At 39.3% G+C, this 20,911-nt stretch overlaps 1 protein-coding gene across 2 annotated transcripts in view; it reads right to left on the bottom strand.

Annotated features, from left to right (window-relative positions):
• LOC128650027 (uncharacterized) overlaps window positions 1–20,911 on the bottom strand; it is a 273,926-nt gene that overhangs the window by 45,392 nt on the left and 207,623 nt on the right. For both annotated transcript variants that reach the window (XM_053703680.1, XM_053703679.1), the window contains one exon: window positions 19,824–19,891. In XM_053703680.1, the coding sequence (XP_053559655.1) occupies window positions 19,824–19,891 (68 nt within the window). The remainder of the gene's footprint in view (window positions 1–19,823; window positions 19,892–20,911) is intronic.

Consider the following 20,911-nt stretch of genomic DNA (forward strand, 5'->3'; position numbering starts at 1 on the left):
AGTAATTAAATAGTTATTAATAGCTATTGTACCTAGTTAAAATAAATACCAAGTTACCTGTAAAATAAATATAAACCCTAAAATAGCTACAATGTAATTATTAATTATATTGTAGCTATCTTAGGGTTTATTTTATAGATAAGTATTTAGTTTTAAATAGGAATAATTTAGTTAATATTATTAATATTATTTAGATTTATTTTAATAATAATTAAGTTAGTGGTGTTAGAGTTAGATAGGGTTAATATAGTTAATATATATAATATAATAACTATATTAACTATATTAACCCTAATATAATTAGGGTTAATATAGGTGGCGGCGGTGTAGGGGGATTAGATTAGGGGTTAATATATTTAATATAGGTGGCGGCGGTGTAGGGGGGTCAGATTAGGGGGTAATACATTTATTATAAGTGGCAGCGGTGTAGGGGGATTAGATTACAGGCAAAAGAGCTGATTACTTTGTGACAATGCCCCGCAAAAAGCCCTTGTAAGGGCTGGTAAAAGAGCTGGTTACTTTGGGGCAATGCCCCGCAAAAGGCCCTTTTAAGGGCTGGTAATAGAGCTGTTTACTTTGGGGCAATGCGGCGCAAAAGGCCCTTTGCAGGGCTTTTTGTAGGGTTAGACTTAGGTTTAGTGGTAGGGATATTTTAGTATTTTAGGAGTTAATAAATTTAATATAGGTGGCGGCGGGATAGGGGGATTAGATTAGGGGTTAATAAATTTAATATAGGTGGAGGAGGTATAGGGGGATTAGATTAGGGGTTAATAATTTTAATATAGGTGGCGGCGGTGTAGGGGGATCATATTACGGGGTAATATAGTTTAAATAGGTGGCGGCGGTGTAGGGGGATCATTTTAGGGGGTAATATAGTTTAAATAGGTGGTGGCGGTGTAGGGGGCTCACATTAGGGGTTAATATAGTTTAAATAGGTGGCGGCGGGGTAGGGGGCTCACATTAGGGGGTATAACATTTAATATAGCTAGTGGCGGTGTAGGGGAGTCAGATTATGGGGTAATATAGATAATGTAGGTGGCGGCGGGGTCCGGGAGCGGCGGTTTAGGGGTTAATATATTTATTGTTAGGAGTGAGGGGGGGATTGCGGATAGAGGGGTATACATGTCGGGCTATGTTTGGGAGGCGTGTTAGACAGTAACGGGAGATTTAATAACTTAGTCAGGTTTTTTATGCGGCGGCAGTTTCTAAAGTGGCACTTTAGCATCTGACGGCGCCGTATATAAGATAGCTCGAGTTGCGAGCTGAAACTACGGGCGGCGCAGGTTTCCACGCTTGTGCCGAAACCTGCGCCATATATCGGATCGCGCCCTAGGTGTACTAGTATCAGTATATTATATGTCTAACAATGACATATATACAAAAAAAAAATAATAATAATGAAAAAATAAATAATAAAAAATGAATAATAGAAAATAAAAGAGGTATGTAAAAAATAAAAATAATAATAGTGATGTCCTAAATGATTGTGGCCATATCTAAATTCCCATTAAGTCTCTCTTGTTGGAGAGTCCTTAACTTGGTGATCCAAAAAGATTCCCTACGTCTAAGGGTAAGAAAGGCATTAGGTTGGGATCTACTTATTTGTTCTATAGGAATAATTTTCATCACATTCTCCTTTTTATTCCCTTTATGTACATGAGCACGTCGGGACACGCTGTGAGATGTAATCTTTTTCTTAATATTATAGGCGTGTTCACTCCACCTCCTTTTTACCTTTCTACAGGTACGCTCAACATACTGACCCCACATTGACAGTACAGTAAATATATACGACAAAAGTAGATTCGCATGTCATAATACTCTTATTTAAAAATGCTCATCTGTGTGTGATTTGAATGATGATGTCCCATGTGCTATATACTTGCACATACCACAACGTTTTTAAAACATTTGGACACTCTATTCTTGTTTGGATTTTTTATCAAACCCTTGAAATGGGATGTAATAGTATAGGGTTTTTATCTCTCACTATCTTACTCTGAGCCAATGTAGTTTTTAATGTTGGTGCCCTTCTATACACCACTTTAGGCTTGGGACCAACTATCTCACGGAGTATAGGATCACTTGCAAAAATTGACCAGTGTTTACATAGGATTTAGTGTATTTCCCGATGGTTCAAATTATATTTAGTAATAAACAAAGGAGGATTTGATTCCTTACATCTTTCTTGTTTTGCTTTGTCTTTATCTTTAATAAAATATCTATCTCTATCCTCTTCTATGACTTTTTTGAGATTCTTATCAATCAAAGTCACAAGGTATCCCTTCTCTATAAACCTATTGCCAATCACTTTCTCCTGCTCATCATAGTCCTGGATGGTGGAACAGTTCCTCCTGATTCTCCTAAATTGTCCGTATGGAACATTGTTTTTCCAACAACTATACTATTGAACACTATTGATATAGGTTTAAGGATAACCGAGTAGGATCAGTAATTGCTTTGTGGGAATAAGTTTTCTTATGATCGCTTATTAGTTGTCACTATGATGATAACTATCATTTGTATATGTGTACCCTTGAGGAGAACTCAATGCCTCTCTTCCTTTAAATCTAATACCGATTAGGGTATTAAGTATGTCTAGGATGTTGTCATCTGACACGGGTTTCTGACGAACAATCAATGGCCATTATTTCTCCTGACACATGTGTGGGCGGTTCTACGATACCTGGATGTCTTTTGAGAGCAGCCGTTTTTTGCAATGAGTTTCGGGTGAGACGCATTGAGATTTCACATGGATTAACATTTGAGCACACAGACCCGCCACAGAAGGATCAACTATACATCGGTTAGGTTTTACCAATGCAAGACGCACTTTGATAACATTACACAATGTGCACTTAGTTTTGACTATTACCAATGTCTGTGAGAGAAGGGAGGGGGTGGGAATATATGTAGCAGTCTGAAGTTGCGTCTATTTTTTGTATGATCTGGACTGTTTGTGATTTCCCTAATGTGTGTATGTGGGGCTATATTACGATGCACAATGTATACATGGGGGGGTACAAACATTGTGAAACTTTGTATATAATATATGATAGATATGGATGTATTGACATTGTATTTCATTGTTTAAATAACACAGTGTTACTGGCCAGATCACCCTGTATGTTTACCAGGGTCTCCATAGCAACTATGTTAATTGGATTGGATACAAATGATTCTTATTAATATCCCTTATATCAGTTTTTTTTTATGTTTTTTATATAGCAAGTGTATGTTCATTATTTTTATTCATTAGCCTGTGGAAACAGCCCCATAGAGGCTGAGAAATGCGTTGCTTTTAATAAAGTATTTTTTAATTTGTACACTTGCTGCTGGGTTTTATCTGGGGATAACCTTTATCCCTGAGTCTTTTTGAGAACAATCTTTTGTTTGCTGAAACCTTTGGAATCAGTCAGCTGGGCAGCTGAGAAGCTCCAGCCTGTGGTTATTGCACCTGGAGGTGCTTTGAAATTTGTAAGTGTGCCTATTTCCTTTATACACACATTCTGTATAAAACTGTGCTGGACTATGTTGGCTCTGTATCCCTCCTTCTAGGAAAACTTTGGATCCCACAGGCAAGGATTCTTTTTTGGATCTCCGGCTGCGCTTATTCAGTCTGCTGGGCAACTGTGAGGTTCCAGTCTGCTTTCTTGCACCTTAGGGTGCTGTTTGTTTGTGAGTATATTTCTTGTATACTTATATCCACCCTGTGTGTTTGGTATTAGGCCATTGGGCACCTCTGTGTTCTCTTCTTCTAGCATCTAGAGGCTGTTATTTCTGCTAAAGGAGGCTCTACAAAATATTGATTCAAATTTATGCACCTGTCTAATTTTGTTTTGATGCATATTGCACATATTCTGTTAATCCAATAAACATAATTTCACTAGTGAAATATTACTGTGTCCTTCAGTTATTTGATAGATCAAAATTAAATTGCTGATCCAAACAACCAATTATTTATAAATGAAAATCATGGAAATTGGCAGGGGTGCCTAAACTTTTGCATACGACTGTGTATTGAAGCTATGGTTGAGCGACAAATTGTCACTGACAAAACAATTATTTATTGAACACGCAGATGTTAAGGGTAAGGTGTCAGCTCGCATTAGGCAGTTCTTCAAGAAGTGGGAAAAGAATATACTCACCCTGACTATTGGCTTACAACGACAAATAGTGGCACCTTTTGTATCGACTCCCTATATTTTGGAGGAGCAATTGAAGGGGAATTGGTGTTTTGTGTAATGTAGGTTGTTTTACACAATAAAGGTATAGGCCAAGGAGGCCAGGTTTAGTTTAGTTAGTTTAGGAAGGTTTATAAATGAAAAATTATAGAGAACTTGGAGAATGACATCAGCACAATTTCTGAGAATAAACGAGAAAGTATGTCTGTAGAATACACTGTATGTCTCAAACCTGTCAGCTACTGTATGTTTCTGAGTACAATCAAAGAAAACATATGTAGTATGTACTGTGTATTTAGCAACTGTTAGACTCTGTATGGTATTGATGTGTGTATGTGATCCATGCCTTGAGGTATTAAAATAAAACTTGACCTTTATTCGTCACATTTAAAAACACAAATGGAAGAATATTCAGCAAGCAGAGTGAGCGCAGCACTGGGCTTACGCGTTTCGGCTGACAAGCTATGATTACGGCTTGTCAGCCGAAACGCATAAGCCCAGTTCTGCGCTCACTCTGCTTGCTGAATATTCTTCCATTTGTGTTTTTAAATGTGACGAATAAAGGTCAAGTTTTATCTTAATACCTCAAGGCATGGATCACATTCTTTTCTTTGAAGTACATTTGCCGCATCCAGAGGATCCTTCAGCGCCGCACAGCTGATTATCCCACACTCTGTTGCAATACCCATCTGCAATCGTCCGTTGTGAAGGGGAGTGACGTCACCAACCGGAAGTGCCGGGCCACCTTAGGAACACTGAGCCGGAGACGCTGAGGGAGGTGCAGGAGACCGGGGAGCCGATTGCTTCCACCGACAAGATATCTGGGTCTTTTTTCTCTCTGGAGCTGCTGAGTGAAAGGTGGAGGGTAAGAGTGCACCACGGGTGCTAACCCCTTTAATCTTCATATTGCCTATTGATTTGGGACTTGCTTATTTGGAATTGACGTCAGAGGAGATCAGATTGGGTTACTAATATGGCAGCAGAAAGGCACCGGGTTAATCTATCCCCTTATAATGCTTATTTGCTTACTTGACACTTAACACCTCTCTACTTTTTTCTTCTGTATGATTGATGTATGTATAACACTTGTTGCTGTGCTTCAAGATTCTCTAAATAAATAAAAGTTTTTTTGGGGAAAAATGTTTCTAGTTATGAGGCTGCTATGACCTTAGAGGGTGTGGTTTTTTTTCTTTGTTGATCAAGAGTCTTACTCTGATCATTTTACTAACATCCCTTTATTTAATTTTATGTTAAGCATATCCATTCTCTTTTTAAGACCATGTTTGCTTTCCTACTTACTTTAGAGGTTACATGATCCTAAAGTAGATGGGGATATACCAGTTAAACGTTGTATACTGTTTAATCCCTTGGTGTGTTTCTTGTCACTCTCTCAGTTTCTGAGATTATATCCAGAAATTGGACTAAGTCAGGTATTACTTTTATTTCTTCTCAAGGTTTAAGAATTTCTATCCTTTCAGGCTTCTATTATTGAGCTTTTGGAAGCTAATCTCACAATGGTTGAGGCCACTTTTACTTTGGCTATATGTTCTAGCATTCTTTTGGAAGATAGTTCTTCCTTTATAGTCCCTTTAGATAGGAAGTTTATTTCCTTCCTTAGGAGTACTTATTTGCAAGCATGTTATATTTTGATTCCAGTGATATATATTGCTTATGTGGCTGTTGCTTGATTTTCTCTTGATTCTGCCAGTGAGCGTTCTAATTCCAGACTTGTATCTCTTTCTTTACAGAGAAATATTTTATTTGGTTCTGGTTTGGATTTCCATTATTTGTTCAGTGAGTTAATGAGTTTTGCTTCCTCAGGACTAGTAGTTCAAGGGTATATTTTAAGCTAAATTTTGTGTTTTCTCCCTTTCATTTGAATCAGGCTCAGAAATCTTTTTCCTCCTAGTATCATAATTCTTCTGGTTCTGTCTGGAAATAGAATGTTTTTTGCTTAATGTTTCAGTGCCTTTTAGTGAATTTGAGAACTATACCCTCTACTTGCAAGTCTGCAAAGCTAGATACTGGGCCAATTTATTTTCTCTTGTGAATGCTGACAGGGTCAGTACCCATTAGTTAAGTTGAAACAGGCCAAAGCAGTTTAAGATTTTATCCCCCATTCAAGTTTGCAAACAGGTGCAGCCCTCGATAGAGAGGCTTTGGTAGGGGTTAGGTTTCTCCTTTTTTAAGTAGTGGTTTTAGTCTGTTCAGGTTCCTTGAATTCTTATTATAGACTCAAGGATATCAGATAGGTTTCAGATCAAGGGCTCTGTTCTATGTTCCTAGGAACTCTGTAAGCTTAGGTAGATGGGAACTCCAACCTATTCATTTTTCCATAAGTTGGAAGGAGCTTTCAGATCTATTCTGATCTAGAAACTTTAAACAAGTTTCTCAAGTTTGTACTTTCGAAATGGAAACCATTTAGACTTTTCTGTGAGGTCAGTTTATGCCCTCAATAGATTTTAAGGATGCTGACCTTTATGTTCTTATTTCTAGGAACATCATCGGTTTTTGAGATTTACTTTTTTGACAAGCTTTTTAAGATTGTTGCTCTTCTGTTTGATGTGGCTACATCTCTCAGAATATTCTCTAAGGTTCTGGATACCCTCTTATCTGAAATCAGTTTTAAGGGTATTACATTGTTTCCTGGCTTGGATGATGTCTTGGTTCAAGTTCCATCTTTTTATTTGGCAGTATTTCTCTCCTGCAGACTGTTGTTGTTTCTTCAATAACATGGTTGGAAAGTCATTTTTTTAAAAAAATTTCTGATACCTCAGATAAATGTTGCTTTTCAGAGGTTTTTATAGATTCAGTTTCTATGAGATTTTCTTTGGTAGAGCAAAGACAATTAAAGCGGGGGGTTTGCCTGTTAGAATCTTCAGTCTCTGTTTTTTTTCCCCTCAGTTGGTATTTCCATGGAGGTGTCAGGTTCCATGTTTTTGGCCTTGATTGCAATTTCATTTTCTCACTTACATATGAATCCTCTTCAGCTTTGTATCTTTTTCCTATGATACGTGGACCTATCTCAGTTGTGTCCAATAACTCATTTACATTCCAAAACAACCTGCTTCTGTCTTAGTCGATAAGCTATTAGCTCTTTATGCAGGGGGCTTCTTTTGCCTTTAAACTCTACAAACACAAGTTATTTTCAGGATGGGGGTCTCAGAAGGCATAAGGAGTTTGGTTTCCTCAGGAGGTGAGTTTACCTGTTGATGTTTTAAAGCTCAGTGCAATATTAAGGGCCCTTCAGAGTTGGTCTCTATTGAAAGGAATGTTTTCTTTGTTTCAGATTAGACTAGGCTACATGTCATTCATCAAGGGGTAATGTACAGTTCCCTAGTTATTATGATAGTTCCTCTATTTATTTCCTGAGTAGAAGCTTATTACTGTTTGATTTCTGCTGTTAATGTTCCAGGACTTTTCTTAGTCTTCATTTCTTCCATCTGAAAGAGTGGTCTCTTCATCTGGTTATGTTCTATCAGATAAGAGATTTTCGGGATCACCCAGAGATAGTTCTGATGGCTTCCTGGTTGAATCTCAATTTTCCCTGGTATTTTGTTAGACCCAGGGATCTTCGAACTGTGTTTGTGGATGCTCTGGTCTTTTATTGCAGCATGATTGTCAAGATTTGGCAGGAAGAGTTTTGGTGATTCTGTTTTGCTCCAGCTTGTTCCTACAGCAGTTGGTATGCAATCCTGGTTCTGTTGTCCAGTTTCTCTCCTTGGCTGCTTTTTTGTTTTCAGACCTTCTATGTTAAAGTCCTTCTTTCTATCCAGATTCTAGTTCTCTTGGCTTGATGGCATGGAGATAGAATCAGAACCCCTTTGTTCAGTTATTGAGTTTCTTAAACATGCTTGTAAGTCTGTGACTAGGGGGTATTGTTGTTTAAACATCTTGAAAGTCTTAATTTCTTGAGGTTGGAAACACTTTTTTCTTAGCATTCTTTTTGAATTTCCAGATTTCTTGCTATTATTAAAGGATGGTTTGGATAAGGGTTTATCCACCAGTTGTTTTCTGTTCTTTTTAGTGGTGTTCCATAAGAAGATTGTTAATCTTTTTGACATTCATGGTTTAGTCCTAGCCTGGCCTAGAATTAAGCCTGTTATTATTTTTCCTCCTTGGAACCTTTATTTGGTCTTGAGGATTTTGAAGGTTCCTCTTTTTGGGCCTATGCATCAGGTGGATATTAAATTTCTTTCTGGAAGTTTGTTTTAATTAGCTATTTCATTTGTTAGAATAGTTTCCAATCTTTATTGTGTTCCTCCTTATCTTATTTTTCTTTAGGATAAGGTTATGTTGGTGTGCACGCAAGCGAAAAGGGGTTTATCGCGTCTCTTTGCGTGCACCGGAAGTAGAGTGGTATTACGCATTGAAAGTAAACGCATTTGTTCATATAACATTGTCTAATAAAAAATATTTTTAAAAAATTGCATTGAAAAGTTAAAAGGGCTCTAAGATATGAGGTCTCATGAAAAAGGACAGCTTGGGTATCAGTTCCCAGGAGTAATGAATTGTGGGCTCTCACCACCTGTATGAAAGAAAACATAATTTATGCGTACCTGATAAATTAATTTATTTTACAAGATATGACGAGTCCACGGATTACATCCTTACTTATGGGATTACACCTCCTGATTAGCAGGAAGTGGCAAAGAGCACCACAGCAGAGCTGTATATATAGCTCCTCCCTTCCCTCCCACTCCAGTCATTCTCTTTGCCTGTGTTAGTGATAGGAAGAGGTAAAGTGAGGTGTTAGTTTAGATTCTTCAATCAAGAAGTTTTTTATTTTAAAATGGTGCCAGTGAGTACTATTTTTCTCAGGGAGAAATTCGTCAGTCAATTAATTCCCAAGAGGAGTTGGAGACATCTTATTTTTCTGTCCAGATGTTGACGATCTTAGCAAACATTATCTAAGATTCTGCTGGTTCCCTCAGAGCGGTTGAAGGTAGTGTAAAGAAATATCTTCAGTGTAGAGAACCTTGTCATGCTACAAGCAGCATTGAGGTATGTTCGGTCATTTGTTTCTGGGAAGACTAGATACATCAGAACAGGCTGACATTATTCCCTAACTGGGGAGGGGTAATCAGTATGCACTATAAGACAAAAATGGTGTACCTGGAATCCCTTTTATTTTGCTCATTTAATAGTGTGTTTGGTGTGTCACTTTAAATATCTGTGTGGGCTTACGCTGGGAGATGCGGTTTACTATTTCAGGCTAACGTTATTATGGCTTCATAACTGGCTTGACAGAAATTGCTGTTGCACTATTATTAGAAAGTGCGTGTATAGAGGGGCACATGGCTTTTCTTTAGTATCATATTGACAGACCGACATGTTATTTTGTCGTCCCATGCGGGTCTCTGTACGGCTCGAGTTACGCCCACGATGGGCGGGGCCTATTTTCGCATGCTCAACAGCGCAGTACTATTCCGGAATGGCAGCAGAGTCTTGAGGCTCCAGTGGGGCCTAAGTCAGTTTGCAATTGTTGGTACAGAGAGACTTGGGAGCGCTTCTTCTGGAGGGTCAGTGCGATCCGGGGGCAGGTAGGCGCCACAGCAGAGCTGCAGGGGCCTAAAGTGTGTTAAACAATTGAATTAAAGTTGACCAAAATTGATATATAACTGGTCCAGGATCAGAGCAATATTGTTAAGTGAATTTGGGCACATAAAGGCACTTTTTATTGTTGCGAAAGTGGTTTTAACTGATTGCAGAAAAATTTTGCGCTTTTATTATTTAAAGGTGCAGTACACCTTTTTAGTAAAAAAAATTTGTCTATGTAATTTGACTTCAGAGCTCAATATATCAAGTAAAGAACGACTTGTTCTATGTGTTTAGATGCCTTTGTGGAATCCCCTCTTACTTTTTGTCCCTCATGTACTGAAAGGGCCTTACAATGTAAAGAGCAGATTTTCTTTAAGGAAAGTGTGTCTAGGGATGCTTCTCAGTCTGATGAGAATCAGGGTATGCCGCTACTTTCTCCCCAAGCGTCACAACCTTTTTTCTTTTTTTTTTTTTTAAATATTTTTTATTGAGGTTTTGAATAACAAACATAAAAAACATAGTACGCCTTTTGATACAGAAAAAGATACAAACAAACTTGAGTGAAAAAAATCGGCAGTTATAAAATACATCATTAGTAGGCTAATGAAACCTCGGTTTTGCAATAAAATAGCATAAATGATTAACCAGTTAGGAACACAATTTTAGGCCAAATGGACCAGAAATACAAAAGATAACTGACGGTCAGGAGGACAGCTCTTCAGGAGCTTCTATAATATAAGGAATGAGTATATAATAAGGGGGGGGGCGGAGATTCAGTGGGTAAGCACCGCTATGTAAATAAGGGAAAGGATGGAGGGGCGGAGCCTTACATATAAAGGTGATTTAAGGAACATGGCGGGTTCACTACGATGGTTATCAAAGAATTAGCTGTAGGATAAATTGACGATGTGGTCATATGATATTTGGCAGCTTGAGATACATGTGGGCATGAAAGCAGGTATGCCATCAGGGGGATAGAAGCTGTATGTATAGGATGATAACTGGAGGGAGAAAAGCAATGGGACATAATAGCCCAAAAAGCATTAAAGGAATAAACTCCCACTTCTTAGGCTAATATATACCAAACTAACGATTAAAAGAATAACCTAACTAAAACTGAACTATGGGTGTCTGACAGCTTCCTATTCTGCCATAAAAAAAGAGAATCCTGACCTCTGAACTGAAATGCAAACCAACTAGCTTAACAAACTGGATCTCGTTTCAGGGATACTTAGAACCTAGGCAAAGATGTGGTTAAAACTTTTGGAGATAATTAGTACTGAGCAGATATAATATTCAGACTCAAACATAAGCTATACGTTTCCAAAGAATAATCTGTATATATGATCTCCCACATGTCTTGTGTGCATGTAAATTTACACTAAATGTGATTGCATAGCCGAGGTTCATTTACAAGAAAAACTACTAGCTATGTCAGTCACTCTATGACCTTATTGAAAAAAGTGAAAAAAGATAGTGACCATAATCACTTGTAGAAAGAGTAATAGAATATATGTTATGAGAGTATATAACAGAGCTGTATATATAAAATAAGGCATAGTACATTTGCTAGCATAGTAGCAGTGTGTAATAGTAAGACTGCGAAGGCTGTGCTAAACAGACAATATCATATAAGCTGAAACTGATTTAACCATAGACTAGCGCATAAAGCGTTTCCTTGGTGGAGTTAAGTTAGAAGCAATGTCAATATACTAACGTACAAAAATAAGGTCCTCTCCAATGGGTTAAGGAAACCCATAGCTTGTGGGAGACGTTATTTTACCCTGATGAGGAATATATTAGTCTTATTCAGGTATATTTGAAGATAGTACTAGTGAAACCTAATAATGTAACTTAACATGATACCAACATAAACTATATACTAAAATAAGCTAGAGACTGGTCTATTAACCCCTATCTGCCAAAACAGAGTAGGAGACCTGTGATAATTGGGATTTATTCTATATCGGCCCTGGTACCCCTACCTGTGAAATAGTATTAGTTGTAGTCTTAATATGAGTGCAAAAATGATGAACCTCGTATTGTACCTCATTATGAAAACTAAACAATCCTATTATAGAGGCAAGACAATATAGTCCTAACTTAGTTATGCACATCCAGCATAAGGGAACAATAGGATAGATAGAGGGTGGGATAAATATATAGAATAAGATAGCTTTTGAAATAGATTCAGATGCAACCTCATGAACTGGTCTATTATAATAAACTTCTGCTTGTGCTCCTGTCATTTTAAAGGTAGCATAAAGATCCATTCAAAAAATTGAACAAATGTACGGTGAAGTGTCTAGAAACTTGTTATATAATTCTAAAGGGAAAGCAGGCAGTAAAAAAATATTGCGTTTCAGATCGTTCCCAGATGCGGTGTGGCTATGATGTTCTCAAAACAGACCTCATTATAAACTAAGTTAGCTCCCATAGTATTAAGCAAACAATATTAGAAGCAATAAACATAAAGATCAGTCAGTCACAGATAAATTGAACAAATATATAGTAACATTGGGAGTCCTCAACATAATAGGGGAATAGGTAGCCATCAATAAGTAAAAAGTTTGATGGAGGAAAGTCTAAAGAGCCCAGCAGTCACAACTCCCATCGACATCAGGGATCTCCGCTGTTTCAACCCACTCCCACTGCTTATATGAACTTAGGGGGTCAACTGACCAGCATGTCTCCATGACGATGCTGTGGCCGCAGACTAACTGTTTAACATAAACCTCTAGAGATTGCTAAGATATAGTATATATTATGCAGATTCAGAGGCTTACAAATAGTAGTATGAAAGTAGAGAACTTTGGAGACATGCAAGACAAATATCAAACAATAAAGATGTCAGAGCCTTATATATCAAACATAATAGTTATCATGGGAGGCTGACATATCAGTAAAATAGCTGATAAACGTCTATAGAGTGAAATTTTGAATTGTAAAGTCTTAATACTGGGGGTGTCATGCTATTTCATCCGATCCCTACGGCCCAGAAAAGTCTCACCCTGGAGATGCATATCTGTTCCACACTCCCCTGGAACAAATAAAAACATAGGCATTGAGCATTGACTGGAGAGTTCAAAGAATTCAGCACCTGTTCTACCACTGGCAGTAGCAAACTGATGGCTGAAGCGGAGGTAATCTGGTCTGCATACACTCCTAGTTGGGCTACAATCGTGCGTGTCCGCTCAGATGGGAAATCCGCCTTGTGACTCTTTCTCTGAAGGGGTATCTTTCGCTTCGGATAGTTGGCTGCAATCTCTGGAGAGTTCACTGGGAATAAGCAAGGATAGTCTTCTGGGCTGCGCGGCTCCGACAAGTAGACTGTATCACATCTGGTCTTGTTTAGTAGGTGAGCTCGATCCGGTGAAAGGTTCTGTCGTGCGAGATGAGCTACAACCTCTGACTCCACTGAGAATTCAGGCACTGCACAGATGGCCATATCACGAATACACAGCATCAAGCTGTCAAATCCATCCTGCATAGCTTCCTCGAAGCCTAGTAGCAGCTCCAGCACTGTAGCATAAGAAGTCTCCATTTTTCTGGCACACGTGGCGGTATTAACTGTGGGTGAAATGATAGCAAGGTGTATTTTTCGCCGTTGTCAATGCTCTTAGGTACAGTTTAGGATCTAGTGAACATCTATAGCGATGGATAGCTGATATTTAATGTATAGTCCCCTGATTTAGGGTTTAAAGCCGGGAGCTCCTCATACCCACGTCTGGCTGTACCGGCAGTTGGCTCCGCCCCCCCAAGCGTCACAACCATTAGCGCCCACCCAAGCGACGCCGGGTTCATTTACTCTGCAGGATATGGCTGCTTCATTTACTCTGCAGGATATGGCTGCAGTTATGTCATCTACCCTTACAGAGGTTTTATCTAAGTTGCCAGTGTTACAGGGCAAACGCAGCAGGACAGAAGTCACTTTGAATAATGCGACCTCTGATGCTTTGTTGGCTATTTCCGATGTACCCTCACAGGGATCTGAATTGGGGGTTAGGGAACTTCTGTCTGAGGGGGAACTTTCCGATTCGGGAAGTATGTTACCTCAGACGGATTTGGACGTCATGTCCTTTAGATTTAAGCTTGAACACCTCCGCCTGTTACTTCGGGAGGTTTTAGCGACTCTGGATGACTGTGACTCTATTGTGGTACCACCAGAGAAATTGTGTAAGATGGACAAATACTTAGAAGTGCCTGCTTACACTGATGTTTTTCCGGTTCCTAAGAGAATCTCGGATATTATTACGCGGGAATGGGAAAGACCGGGTATCCCATTCTCACCTTCTCCTAATGTTAAGAAAATGTATCCCATAACTGACACTGTTCGGGACTCTTGGCAGACAGTCCCTAAGGTGGAGGGAGCTATATCTACCCTGGCTAAGCGTACAACTATTCCTATTGAGGACAGTTGTGCTTTCAAAGACCCTATGGATAAGAAATTAAGTTATTTATTCATCAGGGTTTCCTTTTACAACCAACGGCCTGCATTGTACCAGTTACCACTGCGGCGGCCTTCTGGTTTGATGCCTTAGAAGAGTCTCTTAAGACTGAGACTCCTTTAGAGGAAATTTTGGATAGAATTAAGGCTCTTAAGCTGGCTAATTCTTTTATTACGGATGCCACCTTTCAAATTTCCAAGTTGGCGGCTAAGAATGCCGGATTTGCCATTTTAGCGCGTAGAGCGTTATAGTTAAAGTCTTGGTCTGCTGATTTGTCACCTAAGTCAAAGCTTTTGGCTATTCCTGTCAAAGGGAAAACCCTATTCAGGCCTGACTTGAAAGAAATCATTTCTGACATTACGGGAGGTAAGGGTCTTCTCCTACCTCAGGATAAAGCAGCTAAACTGAGGGGTAAACAAAATAATTTTTGTTCCTTTCGGAACTTCAAAGGAGTCCCCGCTTCTTCTTCCGCTAAACAGGAAGGGAATTTTGCTCAAGCTAAGACCGTCTGGAGACCTAACCAGGCTTGGAACAAAGGTAAACAACCCAAAAAGCCAGCTGCTGCTCCCAAGACAGCATGAAGAGGCGGCCCCCGATCCGGGACCGGATCTAGTAGGGGGCAGACTTTCTCTCTTTACTCAGGCTTGGGCAAGAGATGTTCAGGACCCCTGGACACTGGAAATTGTGTCCCAAGGATATCAACTGGAATTCAAAAATTCTCTCCCAAGGGGGAGATTTCTTCTTTCACGGTTGTCTGTAGACCAGATAAAAAGAGAGGCATTCTTACATTGTGTAAAAGACCTCTCTACTATGGGAGTAATTCGTCCCGTTTCAATACTGGAACAGGGGCAGGGGTTTTACTCAAATCTTTTCGTGGTTCCCAAAAAAGAGGGAACGTTCAGACCCATTTTAGATCTCAAGAGTCTAAACAAGTTTCTTAGAGTCCCGTCGTTCAAGATGGAGACTATTCGAACAATTCTACCATTGATCCAGGAGGGTCAATATATGACTACCGTGGACTTGAAGGATGCATACCTTCATATTCCTATCCACAAGGATCATCATCAGTTCCTAAGGTTTGCCTTCCTGGACAAACATTTTCAGTTTATGGCTCTTCCCTTCGGGTTGGCCACAGCACCCAGGATCTTCACAAAGGTTCTAGGATCCCTTCTGGTGGTTCTCAGGTCGCGGGGTATTGCAGTGGCACCTTATCTAGACGATATTCTGATCCAGGCGTCATCTTACCAGCTGACAAAGTCTCATACAGACATGGTTCTGTCTTTTCTGAGGACTCAAGGGTGGAAGGTGAATCTAGAAAGGAGTTCACAAATTCCACAGACAAGGGTTCCCTTCTTGAGAACTCTGATAGATTCCATATCCATGAAAATTTTCTTGACAGAGGTCAGAAAGTTAAAGATTCTAAATACATGCCGAGCCCTTCAATCCAATCCTCGGCCATCAGTGGCTCAGTGCATGGAGGTAATAGGATTGATGGTGGCGGCAATGGAAATAATTCCATTTGCTCGTTTTCATCTCAGACCGCTACAACTGAGCATGCTCAGGCAGTGGAATGGAGATTATGCAAATTTGTCTCCTCAGATAGATCTGGATCAGGAGACAAGAGACTTTCTTCTTTGGTGGTTGTCGCCGGATCATCTGTCCCAAGGGACATGCTTCTGCAGACTCTCATGGGTGATAGTGACAATGGACGCCAGTCTACTAGGTTGGGGTGCAGTCTGGAATTCCCTGAAGGCTCAGGGTGTGTGGACTCGGTCGGAGTCTCTACTTCCAATCAATATTCTGGAATTGAGAGCAATATTCCATGCGCTCCAGACTTGGCCTCAGTTGGCTTCAGCCAAATTCATCCGTTTTCAGTTGGACAACATCACGACTATGGCTTACATCACTCATCAGGGAGGAACAAGGAGTTCCTTAGCGATGACAGAAGTATCCAAGATAATTCGGTGGGCGGAGGCTCACTCTTGTTATCTGTCAGCAATTTACATCCCAGGAGTGGACAACTGGGAAGCTGACTTTTTAAGCAGACAGACGTTTCATCCTGGGGAGTGGGAACTCCATCCGGAGGTCTTTGCCACCCTGATTCTCAGATGGGGCAAACCGGAATTGGATCTGATGGCGTCTCATCAGAATGCCAAGCTCCCAAGATACGGATCCAGGTCCAGGGATCCTCAGGCCGAACTGATAGATGCCTTGGCAGTGCCTTGGTCATTCAACCTAGCTTATGTGTTTCCACCGTTTGCTCTCCTTCCCCGGTGATTGCTCGGATCAAACAGGAGAGGGCTTCAGTAATTCTAATCGCGCCTGCGTGGCCTTGCAGGACTTGGTATGCTGATCTAAAGGACATGTCCTCTCTGCCGCCGTGGAAGCTTCCATTGAGGCAGGACCTTCTCATTCAGGGACCCTTCCAACATCCAAATCTAGTTTCTCTGCAGCTGACTGCTTGGAGATTGAACGCTTGATTTTATCTAAGCGGGGGTTCTCTGATTCGGTCATTGATACTTTGATTCAGGCACGTAAGCCTGTTACTAGAAAGATCTACCATAAGATATGGCGTAAATATCTTTATTGGTGCGAATCCAAGGGCTACTCATGGAGTAGAGTTAGGATTCCCAGGATTCTATCTTTTCTCCAAGAAGGATTGGAGAAAGGGTTAACAGCGAGTCCCTTAAAGGGACAAATCTCTACTTTGTCGATTTTACTACATAAATGTTTGGCAGATGTTCCAGACGTTCAGTCTTTTTGTCAAGCTTTGACCAGAATCAAGCCTGTGTTTAGACCAATTGCTCCACCCTAGAGTTTGAATTTAGTTCTTACTGTTCTTCAAGGGGTTCCGTTTGAACCCATGCATTCCATAGATATTAAATTGTTATCTTGGAAGGTTTTATTTTTGGTTGCTATTTCTTCTGCTCGTAGAGTTTCTGAGCTTTCAGCGTTACAATGTGACTCGCCTTATCTTCCATTCTGATAAGGTGGTTTTACGTACCAAATAAGGTTGTTTCAAATAAGAATATTAATACAGGAAATTATTGTTCCTTCATTATGTCCTAATCCTTCTTCTAAGAAGGAGCGTCTGTTGCATAACTTGGACGTGGTCCGTGCCCTGAAGTTTTACTTGCAGGCGACTAAGGAATTTCGTCAATCATCTTCATTATATGTTGTTTTTTCTGGAAAGCGTAGGGGCCAGAAAGCTACGGCTACCTCTCTTTCTTTTTGGCTGAAGAGTATCATCCGTCTGGCATATAAGACTGCTGGACAGCAGCCTCCTTAAAGAATTACTGCTCATTCTACTAGGGCTGTGGCTTCCTCATGGGCATATAAAAACGATGCTTCTGTTGAACAGATTTGCAAGTCTGCAACTTGGTCGTCTCTTCACACTTTTTCCAAATTTTACAAATTTGATACTTTTGCTTCTTCTGAGGCTGGTTTTGGGAGAAAGGTTCTTCAAGCAGTGGTGCCTTCCGTTTAGGTTCCTGTCTTGTCCCTCCCTTTCATCCGTGTCCTATAGCTTTGGTATTGTATCCCATAAGTAAGGATGAAATCCGTGGACTCGTCATATCTTGTAAAAGAAAAGGAAATTTATGCTTACCTGATAAGTTTATTTCTTTTACGATATGACGAGTCCACGGCCCACCCTGTCATTTCTAAGACAGGTATTTATTTATTTTTGTTACACTTCAGTCACCTCTGCACCTTTGGCTTTTCCTTTCTCTTCCTAACTTTGGTCGAATGACTGGAGTGGGAGGGAAGGGAGGAGCTATATATACAGCTCTGCTGTGGTGCTCTTTGCCACTTCCTGCTAATCAGGAGTCGTAATCCCATAAGTAAGGATGAAATCCGTGGACTTGTCATATCGTAAAAGAAATAAATTTATCAGGTAAACATAAATTTCATTTTTTTCATGGTGGTGAGAGTCCAGGAAACCCCACCCAGGGTTTTTAATATTTGGGGAAATAAAGGTCTGAAAACCTTACATCAATTATGTAAGACCAATACAATGATACCAAAAACATATAACGAAGTGATGGCTGAGTTTGATCTGCCCAAGTCTAATTTCTATGCTTACCTCCAAGCTCACCACCTAATTGAAGAATTAAGCAAAAAGACAGATCAGAATTGGTCAACAGGGAAAGTAGACATTACCATCAAGTTATGTTCTTGTGGGATTGTATCTATAAACCGTCTATATAATATGCTGAATGGATTTCACGGGGAACATCAATTAAATCTATTACTACACAAATGGAATAGAATTATAGCAGATGTTTCAAGAGAACAGATCATAAAGAGTTTTTCTCTAGTGGAAAAAGCTTAGATATAAATAGGTTCAGGAGAATCCCATTTTAAATGAATAAATATGAGTTATATTACTCTGTATAATTTGAGTAAATGGTATGGCAAATCAGAAGCATGTATGAAATGTAATGCAGAATATGCAGACTTAATACACTGCTTCTGGAAATGTCCAAAGGTTTTTCAATTTTGGAATAAGATTAATTTCCGGTTAAATCAGTTTCTCAAATGTAAGTTAAGATTCAATCCATGCTTGATATTTTTCCTCATGGAACATTCACATATGTATTCCAATTCTAGATTAATCAACACAACAATATTAGTTGGTCGGAATATGATCCTAAAGGCCTTGAAGGATAAAAGGGGGCTGAAATTTAGTGGCTTTACCAAAATGATATATCATCAGGTAGTGTTAGAACAATATTCGGTTAAAATGTTCAATGAAAAACATAGCGTTTCTTTGGTAAAAGGCAGCAAGTGATACTTTCCCTTCCACAAGATGTCCAAATACAAAATGTCTCGCTTTTCAGAAATTCAGAAATAAAATATAATATTGAGATGGGCAAATTCCCTATACATTGGCAAAGGTGGGTTGTTTTTGTTTGTTTGCCCCCCCCCCCGCCTCTCTCCAAATAGACTCCATCCTTAAAGGGACATTATACACTTGATTTTTCTTTGCATAAATGTTTTGTAGATGATCCATTTATATAGCCCATGTATTCATCCTGTTTTATACTTGAGATGATTTTAAAGTTGAGCATGCACAATAGAAAGTTGTAATCAATAGTCCTACCTCACCAGTTGAGGTTAAATGTTCTTTTTTTTCTTTCTTTGTTGTTAAAAAAAAAAAGATAAAAAAAAAAGGAGACCCTACCCTGTTTTTTTCTGGGTTGTTTTTTTCCTTTTTTTTTGCGCACATATTTTCCCCTTGCTCCTATTTTGTTGGCTATTATTACTTTTCCTTCCTCTTTGTTCAGTGCTATACGTTAGAGGTACTGGTGAGGTGGGAGGGGTGTTTATTAGATTTCTTGGGGTTTGGGAATCTTTGCCTCCTTCTAGTGGTAGGGAAGAGTAATTTCCAGGAGTAATGGATTGTGGACTCCCACCACCATGAAATAAATTAATTTATCAGGCAAGCATAAATGATGTTTTTTTGTCATGGAGGATGCAGTCGTAAAGCTTCCTGCCCACTTTCACTGTTATAGGGTAATACATATAAGGGGTCTCTGTGATTTCCTTTGATATAATTTCAGTTTGCAATGAAAATAAACAGTGTATTTTGTAGTAATGTTGCTAAACGGATAATATGCTTACTTTATAGAGAAATATCCTACAATACCTGTGAGCGGGATATCTCTGCAGTAGCTGAATCTTCTACCTTTCCACAGTAAAAGAAATGCCCTTCTCCTAAAATAAAAAATAAATATTTATGTAGACTAATGCAACATAGTATAAATAGTGTTAATATTTCACTCACACGGTTAAATGGTCATATTGGTGGTGGGATGTATGGCTCGTATTTGCTAGTCGAAATGGAGAAAGCACTCTCACTTAAAATCAGTGTAACTCACTGGGGTACCTTTAGCTTAATAAACAAACATGTATCCAATCTTCACACATAGAGCTTATTAAATGTAAACAATCTGGGTGCGCAATGTTGGATAGCTAAACATGAAACAGAATAACTTCTTATCCTTTAATAACATAAACCTTAATAAATTAGGACACCTTGCTTTTTAAGTATCCCTCGTTCTCAACAAACCCATTCCCATTAACCCCTCTTCTAGGTAACAAAGCTTATATCTACCTCCAGTTTTATAATGGTATATGTATGGAAGGTAAAACTAAACAAAATGTATGCTTACCTTATACATTCATGTCTTTCATTATGGTGAGAGTCCATAAGCCATCACATGTAGGATTATTAAAGTTCACACCCCACATATCAGAGCTTTTAATCCCTATTCCTTTTCCATGACTCCCCAGTCATACATATGGCCAAGAAAAAGAAGAAATAAAGTAGGAAAGTAAAAGCAGGGTAAGAGAAGTGCAATCTGGTACCTCTGCCAGCTGCTACAGAATAAACAAGGGCGGGTCTTGTGGTAAGCATACATTTTGTTTTTATTTCATAAGATGGTGAGAGTCTACGAGCCATCACACGTGGGATCCAACACCCCAGCTGTAAAGTCCACAAGACCACAATGAAATTTGATAAAAGTATGTAAAGACTATCAAGTAGCTGCCTTGCAAATCAATGGAAAATTCAATGGAAGCTTAATTTCTAAAAAGCCCAAGAGGTGGCAACTGCTCTAAAAAAATAGTGTAATTCATTCTGGGGGAGAATTCACTGTTACTAGATATGTTTTATGAATCAAAGCTTTAAACCAAGATGCCAAGATAATTATAGAAGCTTTCTGTCCCTTGCAT

This window comes from Bombina bombina, chromosome 2 (genome assembly GCF_027579735.1).
Source record: "Bombina bombina isolate aBomBom1 chromosome 2, aBomBom1.pri, whole genome shotgun sequence".
In the NCBI taxonomy this organism is placed as follows: Eukaryota; Metazoa; Chordata; class Amphibia; order Anura; family Bombinatoridae; genus Bombina; species Bombina bombina.